General features: G+C 47.0%; 1 protein-coding gene across 1 annotated transcript in view; it reads left to right on the forward strand.

The window, feature by feature from the left end:
• Nucleotides 1-9,344: 9,344 nt before the first annotated feature.
• The window catches only part of LOC115199164 (neuron navigator 3), a 389,962-nt gene continuing 378,550 nt past the window's right edge, over nt 9,345-20,756 (forward strand). The window contains exon 1 of the mRNA XM_029761788.1: nt 9,345-9,472. Coding sequence (XP_029617648.1) covers nt 9,401-9,472 — 72 coding nt within the window. The 5' untranslated portion in view covers nt 9,345-9,400. The remainder of the gene's footprint in view (nt 9,473-20,756) is intronic.

Below are 20,756 nucleotides of genomic sequence, written 5' to 3' on the forward strand. Positions count from 1 at the left end.
CCATCTCTCTCTGCCTGTGTCTGTCTACCCTCACCATCTCTCTCTGTCTCTGCCTGTTTACCCTCACCATCTCTCTCTGCCTGTGTCTGTCTACCCTCACCATCTCTCTCTGCCTGTGTCTGTCTACCCTCACCATCTCTCTCTGTCTCTGCCTGTTTACACTGACCATCTCTCTCTGTCTGTCTGTCTACCCTCACCATCTCTCTCTGTCTCTGCCTGTTTACCCTGACCATCTCTCTCTCTGTCTGTCTGTCTACCCTCACCATCTCTCTCTGCCTGTGTCTGTCTACCCTCACCATCTCTCTCTGTCTCTGCCTGTTTACCCTGACCATCTCTGTCTCTGTCTGTCTGTCTACCCTCACCATCTCTGTCTCTGTCTGTCTGTCTACCCTCACCATCTCTCTCTCTCTGCATGTCTGTCTACCCTCACCATCTCTCTCTGCCTGTGTCTGTCTACCCTCACCATCTCTCTTTGTCTCTGCCTGTCTACCCTCACCATCTCCCTCTCTGTCTCTGCCTGTCTATCTACCCTCACCATCTCTCTCTGCCTGTGTCTGTCTACCCTCACCATCTCTCTCTCTGTCTCTGCCTGTCTGTCTACCCTCACCATCTCTCTCTCTCTCTGCCTGTCTGTCTACCCTCAACATCTCTCTCTCTGTCCTAAATGTCAGTAGACCCCTCTCACTCTCTAGAAAAAAGGGAGAGCCGCACAATCTAGGAGCTTAGATGCAAAAATGTAATATCCAACGTTTCGACAGCCAAGCTGTCTTCATCAGGGTATGATCACAAACACTGCAAGATGACTTGTTTATATAGTGTCAAAAGACACACAGGTGTCTGTAATCATGGCCAAGTGTGGCCTAATATCATTGGTTAATTCTCAAATATAAAAATAGCATACAAAGAATAACATACAAAAAACAAATGGATAGCATACGATCATAGATTCATTTTAGACTACACAAGCTTACCAACAATTACAATGGCAAAGTCACAATAATCACAAGAATGGCTTAAGATCAAAGTCTATGTTGAGACCGAAGGGTGCAAGGGTCTTTAAATTAAAGATCCAGGCAGCCTCTCGTTTTAACAGTAAATTATCAAGGTCACCCCCCCTGCTAGGGAGGGTGACATGTTCGATGTCGATATAACGCAGAGACGAAATCGAGTGGTTTGCTTCCAAAAAGTGGGCCGCAACTGGGTTAGTCAAGTTTTTGCACCTAATGGTGCTACGATGCTCTGAGATACGTACTTTTAATTCACGCTTTGTTTTACCCACATCATTTTTACCACAAGGACAAGTTATAAGATAAATAACTGCCTTAGTGGAGCACGTAATAACACCTTTGATTGGGATCTGCTTCCCTGTTTGTGGGTGTTTGAAGGATCTACATTTATAAGTGCCATTGCATTGAGCACAGCCATTACACTTGTAATTTCCATCCAGTAGGGGCGCAAATAGACGTTGTTCAGGAATATCTTGGGGTGGTAAATCAGAGTGTACCAATTGGTCTCTGAGATTTCTGCCCCACGAGAATACGACCAAGGGAAGGTCCGAAAACACATTACCGAGATGATCATCGTATTTTAGAATGTGCCAATGTTTGTGAACGATTCCCTTAATTTGTTCAGAGCGCTTTGAATAGCGGGTAGTTAGAACGCAAGAATGCGTCTTTTTGCGAGACTGACCTTGAAAAAGGTCATGTCTCATTTTGTTTAGAATTTTCTCAATGGCAGTATTAATCTGACCATTTTTGTACCCCCTCTCCTTGAACTTTCTTTGCGTCTCAGCCATATTTCTGTCGAAATCTGATTGTTTTTTGCAAATTCTTTTGATTCGACTGAAGATCTTCTGATATTGTGTGAAAATAATGTTCTGTACACTGATCTTTACAGGAAACCTACTGATCATAACAGTTTGAGGGCTGACAGTTGTCACCCACTTCCCTTGAAAAATAGTTTGCCCTACAGCCAATTCTGTCGAATCAAAAGAATTTGTAAAAAACAATCAGATTTCGACAGAGATCTCTCCCTTATTTTCAAGTTTTCTACTTCGCTAGCCAGGACCTCGCCTTAATAGGTGTGCGTTTCTTTTTCTTCTAGACCCCTCTCACTCTCTAACCATGTAAATATTCTTTGCAGCGGAAACTTTAGCCGTAGGCACTTTTGGATCCTGTTTTTTAAATTCGTTCTGTAGGGACCTGGATGGGCTTTCTCCGGCCCAGACTGGTTCAGTTGCGCCAGTGAAGTAGACAGTACAGTAGAGGCCTCAGAGAAACATAGGGAATGAAGGTTGTTCAGGGTGCTACTGAAACTGAAATGTTTGTAACGGATGCATAACATGGACCTAAAAGGCTCACAGGGACATCTGTATTCACATAACTCTAACACTGAGGCATTTTTCAACTTGATTTTCCTTGAATTCTCCAAATGTCTTGCTATGAACATGTGTGCACTGTAATGTTTACTGCAGATAGGAGCCACACAGCACTGGAGGTGGAGAAACAAACATGTCTTCTTTGTTAGGTAGGTAGGTAGGTAGGAGGGACTATGTCCCCTGAATGCACCTGCTGTCCACTGAATGCACCTGCTGTCCCCTGAATGCACCTGCTGTCCCCTGAATGCACCTGCTGTACCCTGAATGCACCTGCTGTCCCCTGAATGCACCTGCTGTCCACTGAATGCACCCGCTGTCCCCTGAATGCACCTGCTGTCCACTGAATGCACCCGCTGTCCCCTGAATGCACCTGCTGTCCACTGAATGCACCTGCTGTCCCCTGAATGCACCTGCTGTCCCCTGAATGCACCTGCTGTCCCCTGAATGCACCTGCTGTCCCCTGAATGCACCTGCTGTACCCTGAATACACCTGCTGTACCCCGAATGCACCTGCCTCTATTCATTCTCCACCTCCACTTGTATGGATCTAAGGCATTTATGTTGCACTCACAAGGCTACCCTCTATGCATCCCTCCCACACTTGTTTTAAGTGTAACAGCTGTCTGGTCAAAAGTCTCCTTATCATTGTTAAGTTTCCTGCCGTTTTCACCTTGCCTGATTGTTCTGCTTGTATTGTTTCTGCTCATTACCGCTCACCATGGTAACTAACCTTCCTGACGTTCAAGACCTCCCCCGGCAACTCCATATTAGGAAGGTGATCCTAATGTTTGGTATAATCAATATTATAAACTGGGTGGTTCGAGCCCTGAATGTGATTGGCTGACAGCCATGGTAGATCAGACCGTATACCACGGTTATGGCAAAACATTTATTTTTACTCTTCTAATTATGTTGGTAACCAGTTTATAATGGCAATAAGGCACCTCAGGGGTGTGTGATATATGGCCAATATACCACGGCTAAGGGCTGTGTTCAGGCACTCCGCGTTGCATCGTGGTTAAGAACAGCCCTTAGCCGTGGTATATTGGCCATATACCACTCCCCTTCGGACCTTATTCCTTAAGTATTGACCAACATGGCTGTCATACTAGCCGCTTGGATTCTAAATACTGATGTTGTCACTTCCTTTAAGTCATGTGTCTTCAGTCTCCTGCCACAGATGATGTCATTGTCTTATTATTCTCTGTCCGTGGGCTGCCATCTCAACCACCTTTTGTGTCAGTCCAGTCCACTGCTACTTCTTGTGGTTATTAGCCGTTAGCCAGCTGGTTGAAATAGATTGCCTTCCTGCTGGCAGTAAATATACATTTTATTGTTAATGAAGTCAAACTTGTCTTTTGTCTTTGGGAGATCCGGGGGGGATTGTGGCCCAGCACTGCCCGGTGATTAAAAGTTTATTATATGTTAGTGTGACGTTGTTTTTGGAACGTATAGTCGTATAATCCCTGACGGACACCTGCCTGGTGCCTGGTTCTACTGCCTGGTGCCTGCTGCCTGGTTCTACTGTCTGGTGCCTGGTGCTACTGTCTGGTGCCTGGTGCTACTGCCTGGTGCCTGGTGCTACTGCCTGGTGCCTGGTGTCTCTGACTGGTGCCTGGTGCTCCTGCCTGGTGCCTCTGCCTGGTGCCTCTGCCTGGTGCCTGGTGCTACTGCCTGGTGCCTCTGCCTGGTGCCTGGTGCTACTGCCTGGTGCCTCTGCCTGGTGCCTGGTGCTACTGCCTGGTGCTACTGCCTGGTGCCTCTGCCTGGTGCCTGGTGCTACTGCCTGGTGCTACTGCCTGGTGCATGGTGCTACTGCCTGGTGCCTCTGCCTGGTGCCTGGTGCTACTGCCTGGTGCTACTGCCTGGTGCCTGGTGCTACTGCCTGGTGCCTCTGCCTGGTGCCTGGTGCTACTGCCTGGTGCCTGGTGCTACTGCCTGGTGCTACTGCCTGGTGCTACTGCCTGGTGCCTATGCCTGGTGCCTGGTGCTACTGCCTGGTTCTGGTGCCTGGTGCCTGGTGCTACTGCCTGGTGCCTGGTGCTACTGTCTGGTGCCTCTGCCTGGTGCCTGGTGCTACTGCCTGGTGCCTCTGCCTGGTGCTACTGCCTGGTGCCTGGTGCTACTGCCTGGTGCCTCTGCCTGGTGCCTGGTGCTACTGCCTGGTGCCACTGTCTGGTGCCTGGTGCTACTGCCTGGTGCCTCTGCCTGGTGCTACTGCCTGGTGCCTCTGCCTGGTGCTACTGCCTGGTGCCTCTGCCTGGTGCCTGGTGCTACTGCCTGGTGCTACTGCCTGGTGCCTCTGCCTGGTGCTACTGCCTGGTGCTCTGCCTGGTGCCTGGTGCTACTGCCTGGTGCCTGGTGCTACTGCCTGGTGCTACTGCCTGGTGCCTGGTGCTACTGCCTGGCGCTACTGCCTGGTGCTACTGCCTGGTGCTACTGCCTGGTGCCTGGTGCTACTGCCTGGTGCTACTGCCTGGTGCCTGGTGCTACTGCCTGGTGCTACTGCCTGGTGCCTGGTGCTACTGCCTGGTGCCTGGCGCCTCTGCCGAGTGTGAATAAAAACCCACAGTCCACCGTCCCCGGCTGAATGTAATTTACAATCATTCACACTTCACCAGTTCTCATCACAGAGACACACCGCACCGCGCTCCAGACGCCAAATAACATTCAGCCAAGTTTTTAATCGTGAGGCAATTTCAATTTCAAAATCCATGGCAGAGTTTGTCCTCTGGCTTGTTTTATTTATATCTTAACAAGCTTTTCAGATCTGTTTAAATGCGATAGGATCTCGCCATGGCACCCTCAGAGGGTCTGTATTGATTGAACGTTGTCAGTGTATTACAGTATGACGGTGGGGTATTTTTCACGGGGAATGACCTTTTAACTTTGCCTTGATGAATAGGCATGCGTTCCTGTGGTCCTCCTGCCCTCCCTGAGGAAATCAGTGCAGATCTATGGAGTCATTTATATCTCTTCCAATGAAACTAGCAGTGTGTAGTCAGTCCAATCCCATGAATCATAATGTATTGACCATTGTAGAGAGTTACCGACACCCGTTGAATACCAAGTGTCACAGAAAGGGCACAGGGAGAGTAAGATGTCAAATTATTGTCAAGATTAAGAATGTAAATCCCCGGGGAACATGGCTACAGGCCTGTGATTAAACAGCTTTGGCCCACCCGTCATAAATATGTTAATACTTTAGCATCATTGAACTACTGTACAAAAGCATAAAAACAACAACGTTTAGATGTCTCTTTTAAGCATCAAATTGCATTTTTACCACCTTCAGTACAGTGTATCGGCCACCCCCAGTAACACTTTGCGGCTGGAAATAAGAAGGAGACATTTTCATGTCTGTGTTGATAGTCAGTTTGCCCAAGTGAAGTGCCGTTCCATGAGCTGATTTTCTCGGCCCCCCTGCGGATGATGAGCACTGTAATAGCTTGTTGTCTATGGCACTGCAGCGGGGGGCTGTTATATAGACAGAGAAAATTACTGTCAGTAGCATATGATTGGTGTTAGCTTAGCGACGATCAGGCTAATCACACAGAGGGAGAGAGATGCAGAATGTCTGTCAGCATCTCAAACGGCAACCTATTATCTGTATAGTGGACTACTTTTGACCAGGGTCCATAGAGCTCTGGTCAAAAGTAGTGCACTAGGTAGGGGATAGTGTGCTATTTGGGATGCAGATGTCTCGTTTCAGGGCTGCAAAGTGCATACAACACACGTCGTTAAATGTGGGGAAAGGGAAGCAAGACACAAACAACACACCCCCTGATTTGAATTGTAGAAGCCTGTCAGGGAAACCAGGGCCTGATATGTTTATGTGTGACTGTTGAATAAAATGTCTCAAGGATTGTATGGAATACTGAAAGCACTCCTTTTAGCTGCCAAGACCAAAATTGCCCTTGTTGTTGTGCGACAGTGTCTCTGCCATGGTGCATTTTGAAATGCCGCAATGTCTAGATTAGAAGGTATTCTCCCATCACATAAGGCTTGTTGAGGACCAATCTCCTTACATTGCTACGGCTTAGTCTACACGGCTGTTGATGCTGCAGTGAGAACAGGTGGGGAATAACGTCTGGATTGGGTGGCCTAGTTTCGGGGGATACCCAGTACTCTGTCACTCCTAGACAGTGATACGAACCGAGGCCCCTGCCTTCCTCCCACCTCTGTCACTAAGAGAAAATGTGCCACGCAATTCCCAGCACGTCCCGATGTTTCTTTTGTAATATTCAAGAGAAGAAAGGGGAAGTTAGCGCTCATGAAATATACAGACGGTCGAGAGTCCCTTGCATGTTGCTGCCTGGGAAGTCTTGGAGCTAGGCGGTGCGTCGTATTTAGCAGGTCTGGCGTTCGGAGAAATGCATTTGTTGATTCCACCAAGTTTTTGTTTGTCCATTCCTCTGAGATCTCCAGCGTATTTTTACCTCTATTGTTGAAAGTCTTCAACAAATGAACAACAGTAGCTCTCTACAATGCCACTGCCACCAGGAATATATACTGCATAATATAATAGCATTATGATCATTAACCCATGGCAGAAGGGCTTTTCACAGCTTATTGCCAGTCAGAGGAGGCTGGTGGAAGGAGTTATAGGAGGGTGGGCTCATTGTAATGGCCGGAATGGAATAAATGGAACGGTATCAAACACATCAACCACATGGAAACCACATGTTTGACTCCATTCCATTCCAGCCATTACAATGAGCCTGTCCTCCTATTGCTCCTCCCACCAGCCTCCTCTGTTGCCAGTTTCTGATCCCACTCTGGAATTCAGTAGAAACCTCTGTGCTACTGTGGCCCTTGATTCATGATGTCCTCTGAGATCCAGTTCAGAGTTTCAAACATGACATGATTGCCCTGAAGTGATGAGGCTGTGCTACATGGCCCTTTTAAGCTCCATAGGAAGTGAGGAGGCTGTGCTACATGGCCCTCTTAAGCTCCATAGGAAGTGAGGAGGCTGTGCTACATGGCCCTCTTAAGCTCCATAGGAAGTGAGGAGGCTGTGCTACATGACACTCTTAAGCTCCATAGGAAGTGAGGAGGCTGTGCTACATGACACTCTTAAGCTCCATAGGCGTTTAGGGGGGAAATAAGGCTAGTTAGACACTCATGAGGTTAAGAGACGAGAGCGGGGTGAACAACTCTCGCTCTCTGATGATTTTCGCTAGGGAGAGAAGAGACATCTAAGAGGCCACCGCTTAGAACATGCCGCCCGGGGGGGTTCACACTTGCCCTTTAATTGGCCCACATCTGTCGTCCGACGACGGCAGCTGATCTGAAAAGCCGGTGGGATATTGATTCCATGGATGGTTCTATCAGAGCCTAGGTATGTGACCCTCCGGCATCTGGTAGGAGCTATAACTACTGGATTTACTGTAAGCATGGCACCCTATTCCCTATGTAGTGCACTATAGTAGTGCACCAAAGTCGTGTACTTCATAGGGAATAGGGTGCCATTAGGGACACAAACCTAAGAGTTGTGCCAGTCGCCACTGATTAATGTTTTGGCACTTCGATAAAGCTTTAATTGAAAAGTTGTTTGACGAAAGTAATGATTCTGATTCAGTTGTGCATAATTACAATTTGAATCTAATCATAATTGTGCAACAAGCGCTATGAATCATAAACTGACGAGCTTTAGTTTCAAGTCCAGGCCACGTATTGTTGCAAATGTTCTGGCGTGCAATTTGAACTGTTTGTAAACCCACTGGCCTCTTGAATCAAACAGCAGGCTTTGAGGCCCTCTGTACCAAAGGGGCTACGCAGGGCCAGCCATCAATTCTGTCTGTGGTCATCACTCCCTGCCTTGGACTCCTCAGAATCCCAGCTCCCCAACCTCAAGATGACTCAATCCTTCCCACTGTGCTGGCTTTGTGGAAAACATCGGAGGGATATAAGAAAACAATCACACATGCACACACAAAATAACAAACAGCTTGTCTTCCTAGTATGAATCCCATCTCATCATACATAGGATGCCATAGCAACATATTTACTTTGATATGCAGATGCCCCCTCCATATGTATTAAACCTTAGGGGATTTAGATTTTCTAGAGAGAGAGAGAGAGAGAGAGCTGACTTCTTAATTGTGATACTACTTCTGGTTGTCTTGTCTCTATTCTCTTTCTTTTGGTTTCTGAATCTTGTTGTCTGTCTTACAGATGTGAAGAGCTAGAGCTGGGACTTGGAGCCGCAGTAGAAAACGCCCGTAGGTAGAAGAATATCGAACATGGATTTTCTGGGTGGAAAACGCCGTAGGTAGAAGAATATCGAACAAGGATTTTCTGGGTGGAAAACGCCGTAGGTAGAAGAATACCGAACAAGGATTATCTGGGTGGAAAACGCCCGTAGGTAGAAGAATACCGAACAAGGATTATCTGGGTGGAAAACGCCCGTAGGTAGAAGAATACCGAACAAGGATTATCTGGGTGGAAAACGCCCGTAGGTAGAAGAATACCGAACAAGGATTATCTGGGTGGAAAACGCCCGTAGGTAGAAGAATACCGAACAAGGATTATCTGGGTGGAAAACGCCCGTAGGTAGAAGAATACCGAACAAGGATTATCTGGGTGGAAAACGCCCGTAGGTAGAAGAGCACCGAACAAGGATTATCTGGGTGGAAAACGCCGACCTGCAAGTTGGGGATCTTCGTGTGTGAGGATGTCAGTGTTTTCGCCTCGCTGACCGCGATGTGCTTCTCTGGGTAGCCCCGGGGCAGCGTTCCTACTCTCTGAAATCGCCGCCTCCTCTTCCCCTGTCCCTCCCCCTCCCCCTATCCTTCCTCCTCTCCCCCTATCCCTCTCCCCATCTCATTTAGTCCCACCAACCACCAGCTGCTCCATGGATCCCCTGTGTCCGAGTAATGGTGTGAGCCGGACACAGGCCCGCACCTCCGGCCAACTGTAGCCCCCCACCCCAGCCCTCCTCGGTCCCATTACTTTTACATTTTTTGTACTGGCTTGTCTTTTCTCACTATCCCTGGAGTTTATTCTTGTTTGGAACCAGGGATGGATGTACCATCGGAGGCCAGCAAGCATGGCAAGAAGACGACCAGTCAAAAGCTGGAAGACCAGAAGAAGGTAGGATCAACATCACCTTCTTTAATCTCTCCTGCTTTGTCTGGTCCTGTCTGGCTCACTTGGTAGAGCAGTGTGCATCTCTCCTGATGTGAGTGGTCCTGTCTGGCTCACTTGGTAGAGCAGTATGCATCTCTCCTGATGTGAGTGGTCCTGTCTGGCTCACTTGGTAGAGCAGTGCGCATCTCTCCTGCTGTGAGTGGTCCTGTCTGGCTCACTTGGTAGAGCAGTGTGCATCTCTCCTGCTGTGAGTGGTCCTGTCTGGCTCACTTGGTAGAGCAGTGTGCATCTCTCCTGCTGTGAGTGGTCCTGTCTGGCTCACTTGGTAGAGCAGTGTGCATCTCTCCTGCTGTGAGTGGTCCTGTCTGGCTCACTTGGTAGAGCAGTGTGCATCTCTCCTGCTGTGAGTGGTCCTGTCTGGCTCACTTGGTAGAGCAGTGTGCATCTCTCCTGCTGTGAGTGGTCCTGTCTGGCTCACTTGGTAGAGCAGTGTGCTTCTCTCCTGCTGTGAGTGGTCCTGTCTGGCTCACTTGGAAGAGCAGTGTGCTTGCAAAGTCAGTGTTGTGGTTTCGATTCCCGTTGGAGCCATCCAAACAATTTTTTGTGCACACGTCTATCCTGCTTTGTTTTAAAACAGTTCCATTAACAAGTGGGATAATCCTCAATGCGGAGGGAACACTAAACAGTTCATTAACAAGTGGGATAATCCTCAATGTGGAGGGAACACTAAACAGTTCCATTAACAAGTGGGATAATCCTCAATGCAGGGGAACACTAAACAGTTCCATTAACAAGTGGGATAATCCTCAATGCAGGGGAACACTAAACAGTCCCATTAACAAGTGGGATAATCCTCAATGCAGGGGAACACTAAACAGTTCATTAACAAGTGGGATAATCCTCAATGTGGAGGGAACACTAAACAGTTCCATTAACAAGTGGGATAATCCTCAATGTGGAGGGAACACTAAACAGTCCATTAACAAGTGGGATAGTCCTCAATGTGGAGGGAACACTAAACAGTTCCATTAACAAGTGGGATAATCCTCAATGTGGAGGGAACACTAAACAGTTCCATTAACAAGTGGGATAGTCCTCAATGTGGAGGGAACACTAAACAGTTCCATTAACAAGTGGGATAATCCTCAATGTGGAGGGAACACTAAACAGTTCCATTAACAAGTGGGATAATCCTCAATGCGGAGGGAACACTAAACAGTTCCATTAACAAGTGGGATAATCCTCAATGCAGGGGAACACTAAACAGTCCCATTAACAAGTGGGATAATCCTCAATGTGGAGGGAAGACCAAACAGGTCCATTAACAAGTGGGATAATCCTCAATGTGGAGGGAAGACTAAACAGTCCATTAACAAGTGGGATAATCCTCAATGCAGGGGGAACACTAAACAGTTCCATTAACAAGTGGGATAATCCTCAATGCGGAGGGAACACTAAACAGTTCCATTAACAAGTGGGATAATCCTCAATGTGGAGGGAACACTAAACAGTTCCATTAACAAGTGGGATAATCCTCAATGTGGAGGGAACACTAAACAGTTCCATTAACAAGTGGGATAGTCCTCAATGTGGAGGGAACACTAAACAGTTCATTAACAAGTGGGATAATCCTCAATGCAGGGGAACACTAAACCGTTCCATTAACAAGTGGGATAATCCTCAATGCGGAGGGAACACTAAACAGTTCCATTAACAAGTGGGATAATCCTCAATGTGGAGGGAACACTAAACAGTTCCATTAACAAGTGGGATAATCCTCAATGTGGAGGGAACACTAAACAGTTCCATTAACAAGTATGATAGTCCTCAATGTGGAGGGAACACTAAACAGTTCCATTAACAAGTGGGATAATCCTCAATGCGGAGGGAACACTAAACAGTGCCATTAACAAGTGAGATAATCCTCAATGCGGAGGGAACACTAAACAGTTCCATTAACAAGTGGGATAGTCCTCAATGTGGAGGGAACACTAAACAGTTCCATTAACAAGTGAGATAATCCTCAATGCGGAGGGAACACTAAACAGTTCCATTAACAAGTGGGATAATCCTCAATGTGGAGGGAACACTAAACAGTGCCATTAACAAGTGGGATAATCCTCAATGCGGAGGGAACACTAAACAGTTCCATTAACAAGTGGGATAATCCTCAATGTGGAGGGAACACTAAACAGTGCCATTAACAAGTGGGATAATCCTCAATGCGGAGGGAACACTAAACAGTTCCATTAACAAGTGGGATAGTCCTCAATGCGGAGGGAACACTAAACAGTTCCATTAACAAGTGGGATAATCCTCAATGCGGAGGGAACACTAAACAGTTCCATTAACAAGTGGGATAATCCTCAATGTGGAGGGAACACTAAACAGTTCCATTAACAAGTGGGATAATCCTCAATGCGGAGGGAACACTAAACAGTTCCATTAACAAGTGGGATAATCCTCAATGCAGGTGGAACACTTAACAGTTCCATTAACAAGTGGGATAATCCTCAATGCAGGGTGAACACTTAACAGTTCCATTAACAAGTGGGATAATCCTCAATGCGGAGGGAACACTAAACAGTTCCATTAACAAGTGGGATAATCCTCAATGCAGGTGGAACACTTAACAGTTCCATTAACAAGTGGGATAATCCTCAATGCAGGGGAACACTTAACAGTGCCATTAACAAGTGGGATTGTCCTCAATGCAGGGGAACACTTAACAGTGCCATTAACAAGTGTTTTAATCCTAAATGCAGGGGGAACACTAAACAGTGCCATTAACAAGTGTTTTAATCCTCAATGTGGAGGGAAGACCAACCAAATGTATATTTGTCTTTGTTGTTTCACCAAGACGCCAATGTCTAGTTGTTTTGTGATCCAAATCCCAGCGGCTTGTTTGGCTATACCTCTTGTCTGTTGCCTTATCTTAGTTATTTATAAACTGGGGGAAATGGGTAGGATGCCTGTTCTGTTCCCCCCTAGCCCCTACAGTCTTTCATTTCAGTTTGTCTGGCATCTCTCTGGGCAGAACTCTCCCCGCCACCTGGGAATACATATTTACACACGGTTTGAGCAGCAGCCTTTTATGTTAAATACTCTGGGACTAGCATAAAAAAGACATAGTTACTACAGAAAACAATATGGTATCCACTCTCCCACTCCTCTTCAGTTTTACAGAGTAGATAGTTAGAGCTGAGGCTATCCGTGTGGTCTCTCTCTCTCTCACGCACTCACGCACTCACGCACTCACGCACTCACGCACTCACTCACTCACTCACTCACTCACTCACTCACTCACTCACTCACTCACTCACTCACTCACTCACTCACTCACTCACTCACTCTCTCACACACACACACACACACACACACACAGCGGGAGCGCGTCTCACAGTATGGGGCCCAATTTGGACAGCTACCCCTGACCTGATTCCTGCTATCCAAGGGCTGCCGATAAGCGCAATTATTCTCCTGCCCGGAACATCAGAGTGCAGGAGACGTGCGGTCGTACATCAGATCTGACGTTTGTGGCACTATTATCATCTCATGAAAGGACATGGAGCTTCATTCTTTTTCCATTTTAGGCCCACAGCCTCCTGTGAGGAGCGTTTACATTTGACCTTTAGTAGTACAACAGTATTGTGTGTGGGTGTGGGAGGGTGTGTGGGTGCATGCCGCCTTAGTTATTCTCAGAACTTGAGGCGTATTGAAGATGGAAATGGTCTCATTAGAGAACAAAGAAAGACTTGCAGAGAGAAAATATTGAAAAAATCACGTTCTTAAGAATCACCCATATATTCTTCAATTCCTCTGAAGGGAGTGAACAGTTCAGCCATTAACTTTGATTATTCTTATATAAGTCCATAACTGGCTTAGCACATTGAACGTCATTCGAAAAAAAGCAACAGGACCCTTTGAGGTAAATGAAGACTAAACAAGAACATAAATACAAAGCAAACACTTGACGGTAGACTGACTTTGACCAGGCCAATATCGATCAGGATAATCTCTCTTGAACTTTTAAATCTGCTTGTTTTCAAAAACAAAATGGAGGCAGATTTCTGGTTAATGGAGCCTTCTTCGAATGCCAGCATGCAAGGGGAGAGCCAATGGGAAAAGGGTGATGTTAAATATTCATACTTGCTCGCAGTTTGGTTTGAAAAAGTTTGCCATGCCAAGAGATAAGTCATTTTTGCTCCTGGAATGGAAAAATGTAATTTTAAGCCAGAGATTCCATGTTTTAAATTTCAGTGATATTTGGATTCTCACTTGACAAAATGGAGTTGAATAGTTGTGCAGGCCAGGCAGACCCTCAACCCAAGCATTCGTTACTTTTCTCTCTCTAGATGTATTGGTATCTGACTGTACATTACCAGTCTGAAAAGGCTTGTCACGATTGGTTGATTGTTGGGGCCCCAGAACCACTTATCAGAGCTGCTACGTCTGCCTTTGTGGGTTGCTACTTCAGAGGCACAGTCTACGTCCCAAATGGCACCATATTCCCTATTTAGTGCACTGCTTTTGACCAGGGCCCATAGCCCATAGTAGTGCACTATAGTAGTGCACTATATTGGAATAGGGTACCATTTGGGACAGAACCATGTTGCTCTGTGCGGAAAAATAATGATCAATCAATCAAATTGTATTTGTCACATGCTTTTTTAACAACAGGTGTAGACTAACAGTGAAATGCTTACTTAATGGGCTTTTTAATCCCCTTTTCACAAATAGACTGTAGACTGACTATCATATTAAGGTCTATCACTCCTGACTATTAGTGTAAGGCTGAATACACCAGTAGAGATGACGTGGCAGTGGTGTTGTTTAAGGGAGGGTTTAAAAGGAGAGTAGTTGCAGAACTTTGGCAGTGGGCAGCGTACTCCCTTTGGCAGAATACTCTGCCAAAGGGAGGGGGCAGGCTGCCAGCAGAAGGCTTGGTACACACCTCACTGGGTCATAGTGTGAATGGAGATGATCAAGCCCCACGGCTGATACCCCAGTGATACCCAGCGCATGATGATGCCCTCTCTCTCTCTGGAACACTCACTGTGTGTGTGTGCTTTCTCTCGCTCTCTTTTTTTCCTTCCTTCATCCTTTCTCCATCCGTCTCTCTCCCTCTCCTTCCCTCCCTCTCCATCCTTCTCCTTCCCTCCCTCTCCATCCTTCTCCTTCCCTCTCTCTCCATCCTTCTCCATCCATCTCTCGCTCTCTCCATCCATCTCTCTCCCTCTACATCCCTCTCTCTCCATCCTCCATCATCTCTCTCCCTCTCCATCCTTCTCTATCCTTCTCTCTCCCTCTCCATCCCTCTCTCTCCCTCTCCATCCCTCTCTCCATCCTTTCTACATCCGTCCCTCTCCCTCTCCATCCTTCTCCATCCATCTCTCTCCCTCTCCATCCTTCTCCATCTGTCTCTCCCTCTCCATCCTTCTCCATCCTTCTCCATCTCTCCCTCTCCATCCTTCTCCATCTCTCTCTCTCCATCCTTCTCCATCCATCTCTCTCTCCATCCTTCTCCATCTGTCTCTCTCCCTCTCCATCCCTCTCTCTCCATCCCTCTCTCTCCATCTCTCTCTCTCTCCATCCTTCTCCATCTGTCTCTCCCTCTCCATCTCTCTCTCTCCATCCCTCTCTCTCCATCTCTCTCTCCATCCTTCTCCATCTGTCTCTCTCCCTCTCCATCTCTCTCTCTCTCCATCCCTCTCCATCTCTCTCTCCCTCTCCATCTCTCTCCATCCATCTCTCTTTCTCCATCCTTCTCCATCTGTCTCTATCCCTCTCCATCCCTCTCTCTCCATCTCTCTCTCTCCATCCTTCTCCATCTGTCTCTCTCCCTCCTTCTCTCTCCCTCTCTCTCTCTCTCTCCCTCTCCATCCCTCTCTCCCTCTCCATCCCTCTCTCTCCCTCTCTCTCCATCCTTCTCCATCCGACCTAATCTCTGATGTGAAGCTCACCCCACCCCAGGGATAATGATTAAAGCATCTGATTGGCTCTGGGTGGCGACTGTGTGCGACCTAAGGGTTGGTTGTACGTCTACGGCTGCTTCCCAAAAGGCACTCTAGTCCCAATATAGTGCACTACTTTCACCAGGTCCCGTGGTCAAAAGTAGTGCACTATGTAGGGAATAGGGGACGCAGTCTACCACCAATCATCAGGGGGCTCGTTGCTCTACTAGAATGCCTCTTGGCTTTTTCTTATTTCTCTTGAGCAGTAGCCTTTTTGAGGTCTAGTCAAGTTGGAATTTAAGTGGATTCCAGAGCCAGCCCTCCAGGCTCTCACACACCGATGTGTTACACTTGTGCATCTATAGGCCCACGGGGGAGGGAGCTATCTCCGAACCCTGTCAAAATTAGCTGCCTAGCCCCCTGTGGTAACTAATCTATCAAGGACTGGGTTTTTTTTCAACTGTGGCCCCGGAGCTTGTAAATGAGCAGTGAATAATTTAGATAGTGTTATTTTCTATTTTCTGAATCTGTCCAAATCAGATCTACATGTTAATGTCAGAACAGAGGAGAACGGATGACAGTTTGTGAGAATACGCAGCACATATATAAATAATTGACACGCCACATTCCAATGCAGATGTTCTAACGTGTCTTTGTAAGCGTGTTGGGAACGGATCTATTGTACAGAGCATACATAGCAGTTGTTCCAAAAGATCTGGCTCAGTGAATGTCCATTACATTTGGGGTGTTGGTTTATTTTGCAGATTCTAGACATTGTTCACACCACACTCTGGTCTTTGGGGTCTACAGCCCAGCACAGCTTACAGAGATGTTCATTGATCCAGCCTTTGATGTTATGTGAAGCCACATAGTCAATGATTTAGGACGCCTCATCAATATTTTGGGCGGACATGGACATCATACCATCTACAATAAGCAGGGTCTGTTCATACGGTGAGTATCATGGTGTTGTTGTTGATACAGAGGGTATGCCTAAGGGTCTTGTCATTAACGAGCTAGCTAGCCTAATCAACCTTGGTACACTCCTACTGGTTATGCCGTCAAATATGCACAGTTTAGGGTCTCCATTTTGAAAACAGCTCCATGGGAATCCCCCGCTTCTTCAATTCCTCATTGCCCCTCCTCCCCCTACTGCTATGGTAAAAATGTTTATCAAATATTTTCATCTTGTTTACCACTTTGCTGAGAAATCGACCAACATGGCGAGGCCGATTTGAAAGGTTCCCTTGTTGGCAGGTCTTTGCCGTCCATATACTGAGTTCCCAATAGAAAGGCCGCGGAGAATACCACACTGTGTGTAATGAATTGAATTGCCGGTGAGTGCACAGCTTCGGTTAGAGTCATGCGCTTTCAATGTAAATGATTAGGGCTCTCAGTCGTGTCCACATTTGCAGTGTTCTATCAACAAACGCAACCGCCAAGGCTAATACAGTGTATTTAGTCTTTGGATGGCTTTTTTCGGGTCGCACCAGTTTAATCAAAAATAGAAAATAGACCCCCTCACCTTCATTATGGTACACCCCGCCCTCTCAAAATCCCATTAGGTGGACAAATTGGTGCGGAGACACAGTGGACTCTGTTGTACACACCTGCTCTCAATTAGCTGTGCCCCCGTGGAGAATGACATGGAACTAATGAGCCCATGATTCTGCCCGCCAACCCCTCAGGCCTGATGGAGACTGGCTGCGGACGGGGACCTGCCAGTCAGAGCACCTGCCTGCCACGCATACAGAGCAGGGCCGACAGGGGGAGACTGGAGAGTGACAGGCGACAGAACTCATCTACCACCCCTGTCACGCAGACAGCCTCCATCAGGAGGGTTCATCTACCCCAGGAAGTCCACCTGCTATTGTGTAGGCGATGGTTGTGTGAGTAGCTGACTACACTTCCTGGCAATGCGAGCCATGCTGTAACACTAACTTGTTTGGTTGTCGTAACACCTAGTGTTTGTGTGTGAGATGGGCTAGTGGTAGAGATTTGAAATGGGGGTTTTATTCGATGTCAAAGACGGAGGGGTGTTTTGTTTCATGGGACTGGTCATTTATAGGGCGTCTTGTAAAATCACTGTGAGGATACTTGGAGGTTGATTATGGTTCCCTCATAACTGACATACCATCTATGACCCTGAGTGAGAGATGGATAACGCTTTGCATAACGACCATTTCCTTTGACGCAGTTGGGCTTGTAAAGTCCTATTCAGATTGCTGTATTTGCTGGTTTTTACAAGCATTCGCCCTATTAGTTGTGTGTGTGTGTGTGGCAGTTTGATAGCACATTCGGTAGTATTTGTTACTGGCTGTTCAAAGAAGAAATGTCAAGTACAAGAACAGCTTGCGCAATCTAATCTAATCTACTGGGCAGATAATGCTAATCATTTAAGATAATGTGTAAATCATTGATGACAGAAGCAGTACCAAACGGTAGAAAACAGTTGGTAGTAGAGTCACTGTTTTGCATACATCCCTGTTAGTCCCAAGCAGGTGTATGTGTTGACTCAATCTCTAAATCTGTTCCACCAGCGTTGCCTTTCCCAGATGTGCAACAGTGTCGATGAGATGAACCCTCTCGACCTCAAGTCCCAGGTAGCTCGCGGCAGCACGCTCGCTCACAGATTATGCCGAGTCGCCTCTTCGGCGGCGCTATCAGCACTAAGGAGCCGCACGGCACCCCCAGCCTCGTCCTCCTCACGCCACTTGACCCCGTTATGGCTCGGCAGCTCATTCCATGTGGTATTAGTGGGCTGCTACCACAGAATAAAGTCTGAGCGAAAACATGTCAAAACACGACAGAGTCACGGGCGAGACGCTCACGAAGCAGCCCCCCTCCCCCGCCACAGAGCTGCAGAGACTAGAGTGGAGAGTGGGCCCTGGTCCGAGAGAGAGAGAAAGACAAAGAAAGAGGGAGGAACGAACTCAATGACATTGGCATTTTATGAAACTCAGGGAAAGTCTTTGGTTGCACCCCAGAGCGATGGCGCTACTGTACTTAACGGAGCTCGTGTTAGTCTCTCGACTCTCTGCTTCTCTTTAAGGCGCTGGCTGCTGAGAAAGTGGCTGATGGGGAAGGATGAGATCAGATGTGGTCGTCTCTTTGTGGACGGCCACACATCTGTTGTCTCGTTAAAGTCTTTTAAAATGCAGTTGGCCAGGTGTTCTGTAGCATTTGAAGTGCTGAAACAGGGACTCTGGATCCTCAAAGACCATTAGTCCAATTTAGAACCAGGACGACACCAGTCATCATTGATGAAAAGCATTAGGCTGAGTCACTGTTCCACAGTGTTGCTGTTCATGTGAACTATGATGAATTGAGCTTTATTGGATTGTGCATTATTCTTGATATTAGACAGAGACTAGGGTTCAAATTCTCTTTCACATATCTGAGAGTTTCATTGAGTCTGCCTGGAGTGCTAGACGGACATGGTGGACACTTTCTGGACCATTCCATTGGTTCCTTTGCACCAGGAGAGAACAATCATAGCTAATTAAAGAAAGCCAACCCAGGTTTGATTTGATACCTACTGGTTCTGAATCTCATTGCAGTGGCCAAACTACATCCTTTCCATGTCACCATCGACACAGTGTTCTAGAGAGAGGATGATTCCATTTACTATCAGGCAGGGGCGCAACTTTGGTTTTAGAAGTGGGGGGGCATACTGTAATAATAATATTTTTTTGTCTGATAAACCCTCCAACCAGCCTACCTGACCGCTCTGAGGCATCCACATGGTCTTAATTAAAGCACACCACTGCCTTGTCTTGTATCACATTCCATTGATAAAACCGAGGGGACAAAAATGCAATTTCAGAATGTGGGGGGATATGTCGTCCCCCCCCCCCCCCCCATACCCAGTGAAAGTTGCGCCCCTGCTATCAGGGATCCCATATGATCTTAAAATATTTGCTCTCGGCTGTCCTATTTATCTCATAACCCCGGGCAGGACAATGGGGATGTAGTGTATAATGATCCCCCCTGTGATGCCACACCAACTGGGCCACGATGAGAGCCACCGAATCTGAATCCCTCACAATCCTGTGATACCATCAGGAATTGTATCCATCTCACCCGCACTCGGTGTAGTTAATGGCAAGCTCTCTTTATCTGGTGCTGCACGTCTCCCAGATGAGATTGCTTCCCCTGCCGGCTTGAATTTCCCCATTGATTGTGCAGCCACTGAGATACAGCCACACTATACCTATTAGGTCCCTGTATTAAATCACACAGCTATAAGAGGGGTTACAGTCGGAGGGGGAATTCAAATGCATTGCCCCGGCCTGTATGGAATGTCTATGGGTACCATAAACATTCATTCAAGCCTCTCTTTGCGGTATGGAATGTGCCTCGCCGATTTCCCTGAAATATCGCTGCGTTGTAAAGACGAACATATCCCAAACCAGGGTCGTATATTGTTAAATTGAAATCCCATTATTTGGGCCAGCATGGCGACATGTATCGGCGTTGCATTGTAGAGAAAGAGCGATTTGTACCCAATACAGCAGGCAATCTAAATGGTAATCATGTAAACCTCAACCTGACAGGCGTATTCTCTCAATCGAAGTGCAAGAGAGCACATACAACCAAAGCAGCACTTTGGAAAGGGAGTCATGAAACCATCAGAACTCAATGTTGACGTGACAGCTGGAATGGCCCGGTAACTAAAAGTCACGTCATGGTTTATCGAACATTACAGGTGTCAAAATGTGGACATCTGTACTGTTGAATAGCATTACAACCTCTGCATAGTGCTGAATACTAGGAGACTTCCTACTAGGGGACTTCCACCTGTGATCTGAAATCATATGAAGTTTGTGTGTGTAGGCAAGACGGTAGCCTATCTGGACACGGATGATGTTACATGCAATATACATGCATGCAGCACGTGTGAAGCATGTGGATGGTAACATTATATATGCATGTACAGCGTATTGGCATGTAAGTATGCACCCCAGAAGTGTGAATCACAATCTCCACCAAATTCCCATTAAAGCACCAGCAAGCTGTCAAAAACAATTTGCACATTTGTGATATGTGTGTATTGATAAAGAACACTACCCCCCCCCCCCCCCCCCCCACCCACCCACCTACCATCAATCTGCAGTATATCCAAACAGATTACCTTTGATACAGCCTTTCTGTATTAACGCCAATCTGCACGATGCTGGCTGGTTCCCCCTGGTTCTCGTGTACCTGCATCAACATTCTGTAAGCATGGCTGCCCCCCATCCCTCTAATAACAGATAACAGGATTATCTGAGCAGCTGTGTTCTTAACGGGAGTCAGGGAGGGTCAGAGGAGGACGCATGCAGGCTCGCATG

This window comes from Salmo trutta, chromosome 8, assembly GCF_901001165.1.
Source record: "Salmo trutta chromosome 8, fSalTru1.1, whole genome shotgun sequence".
Classification (NCBI taxonomy): Eukaryota; Metazoa; Chordata; class Actinopteri; order Salmoniformes; family Salmonidae; genus Salmo; species Salmo trutta.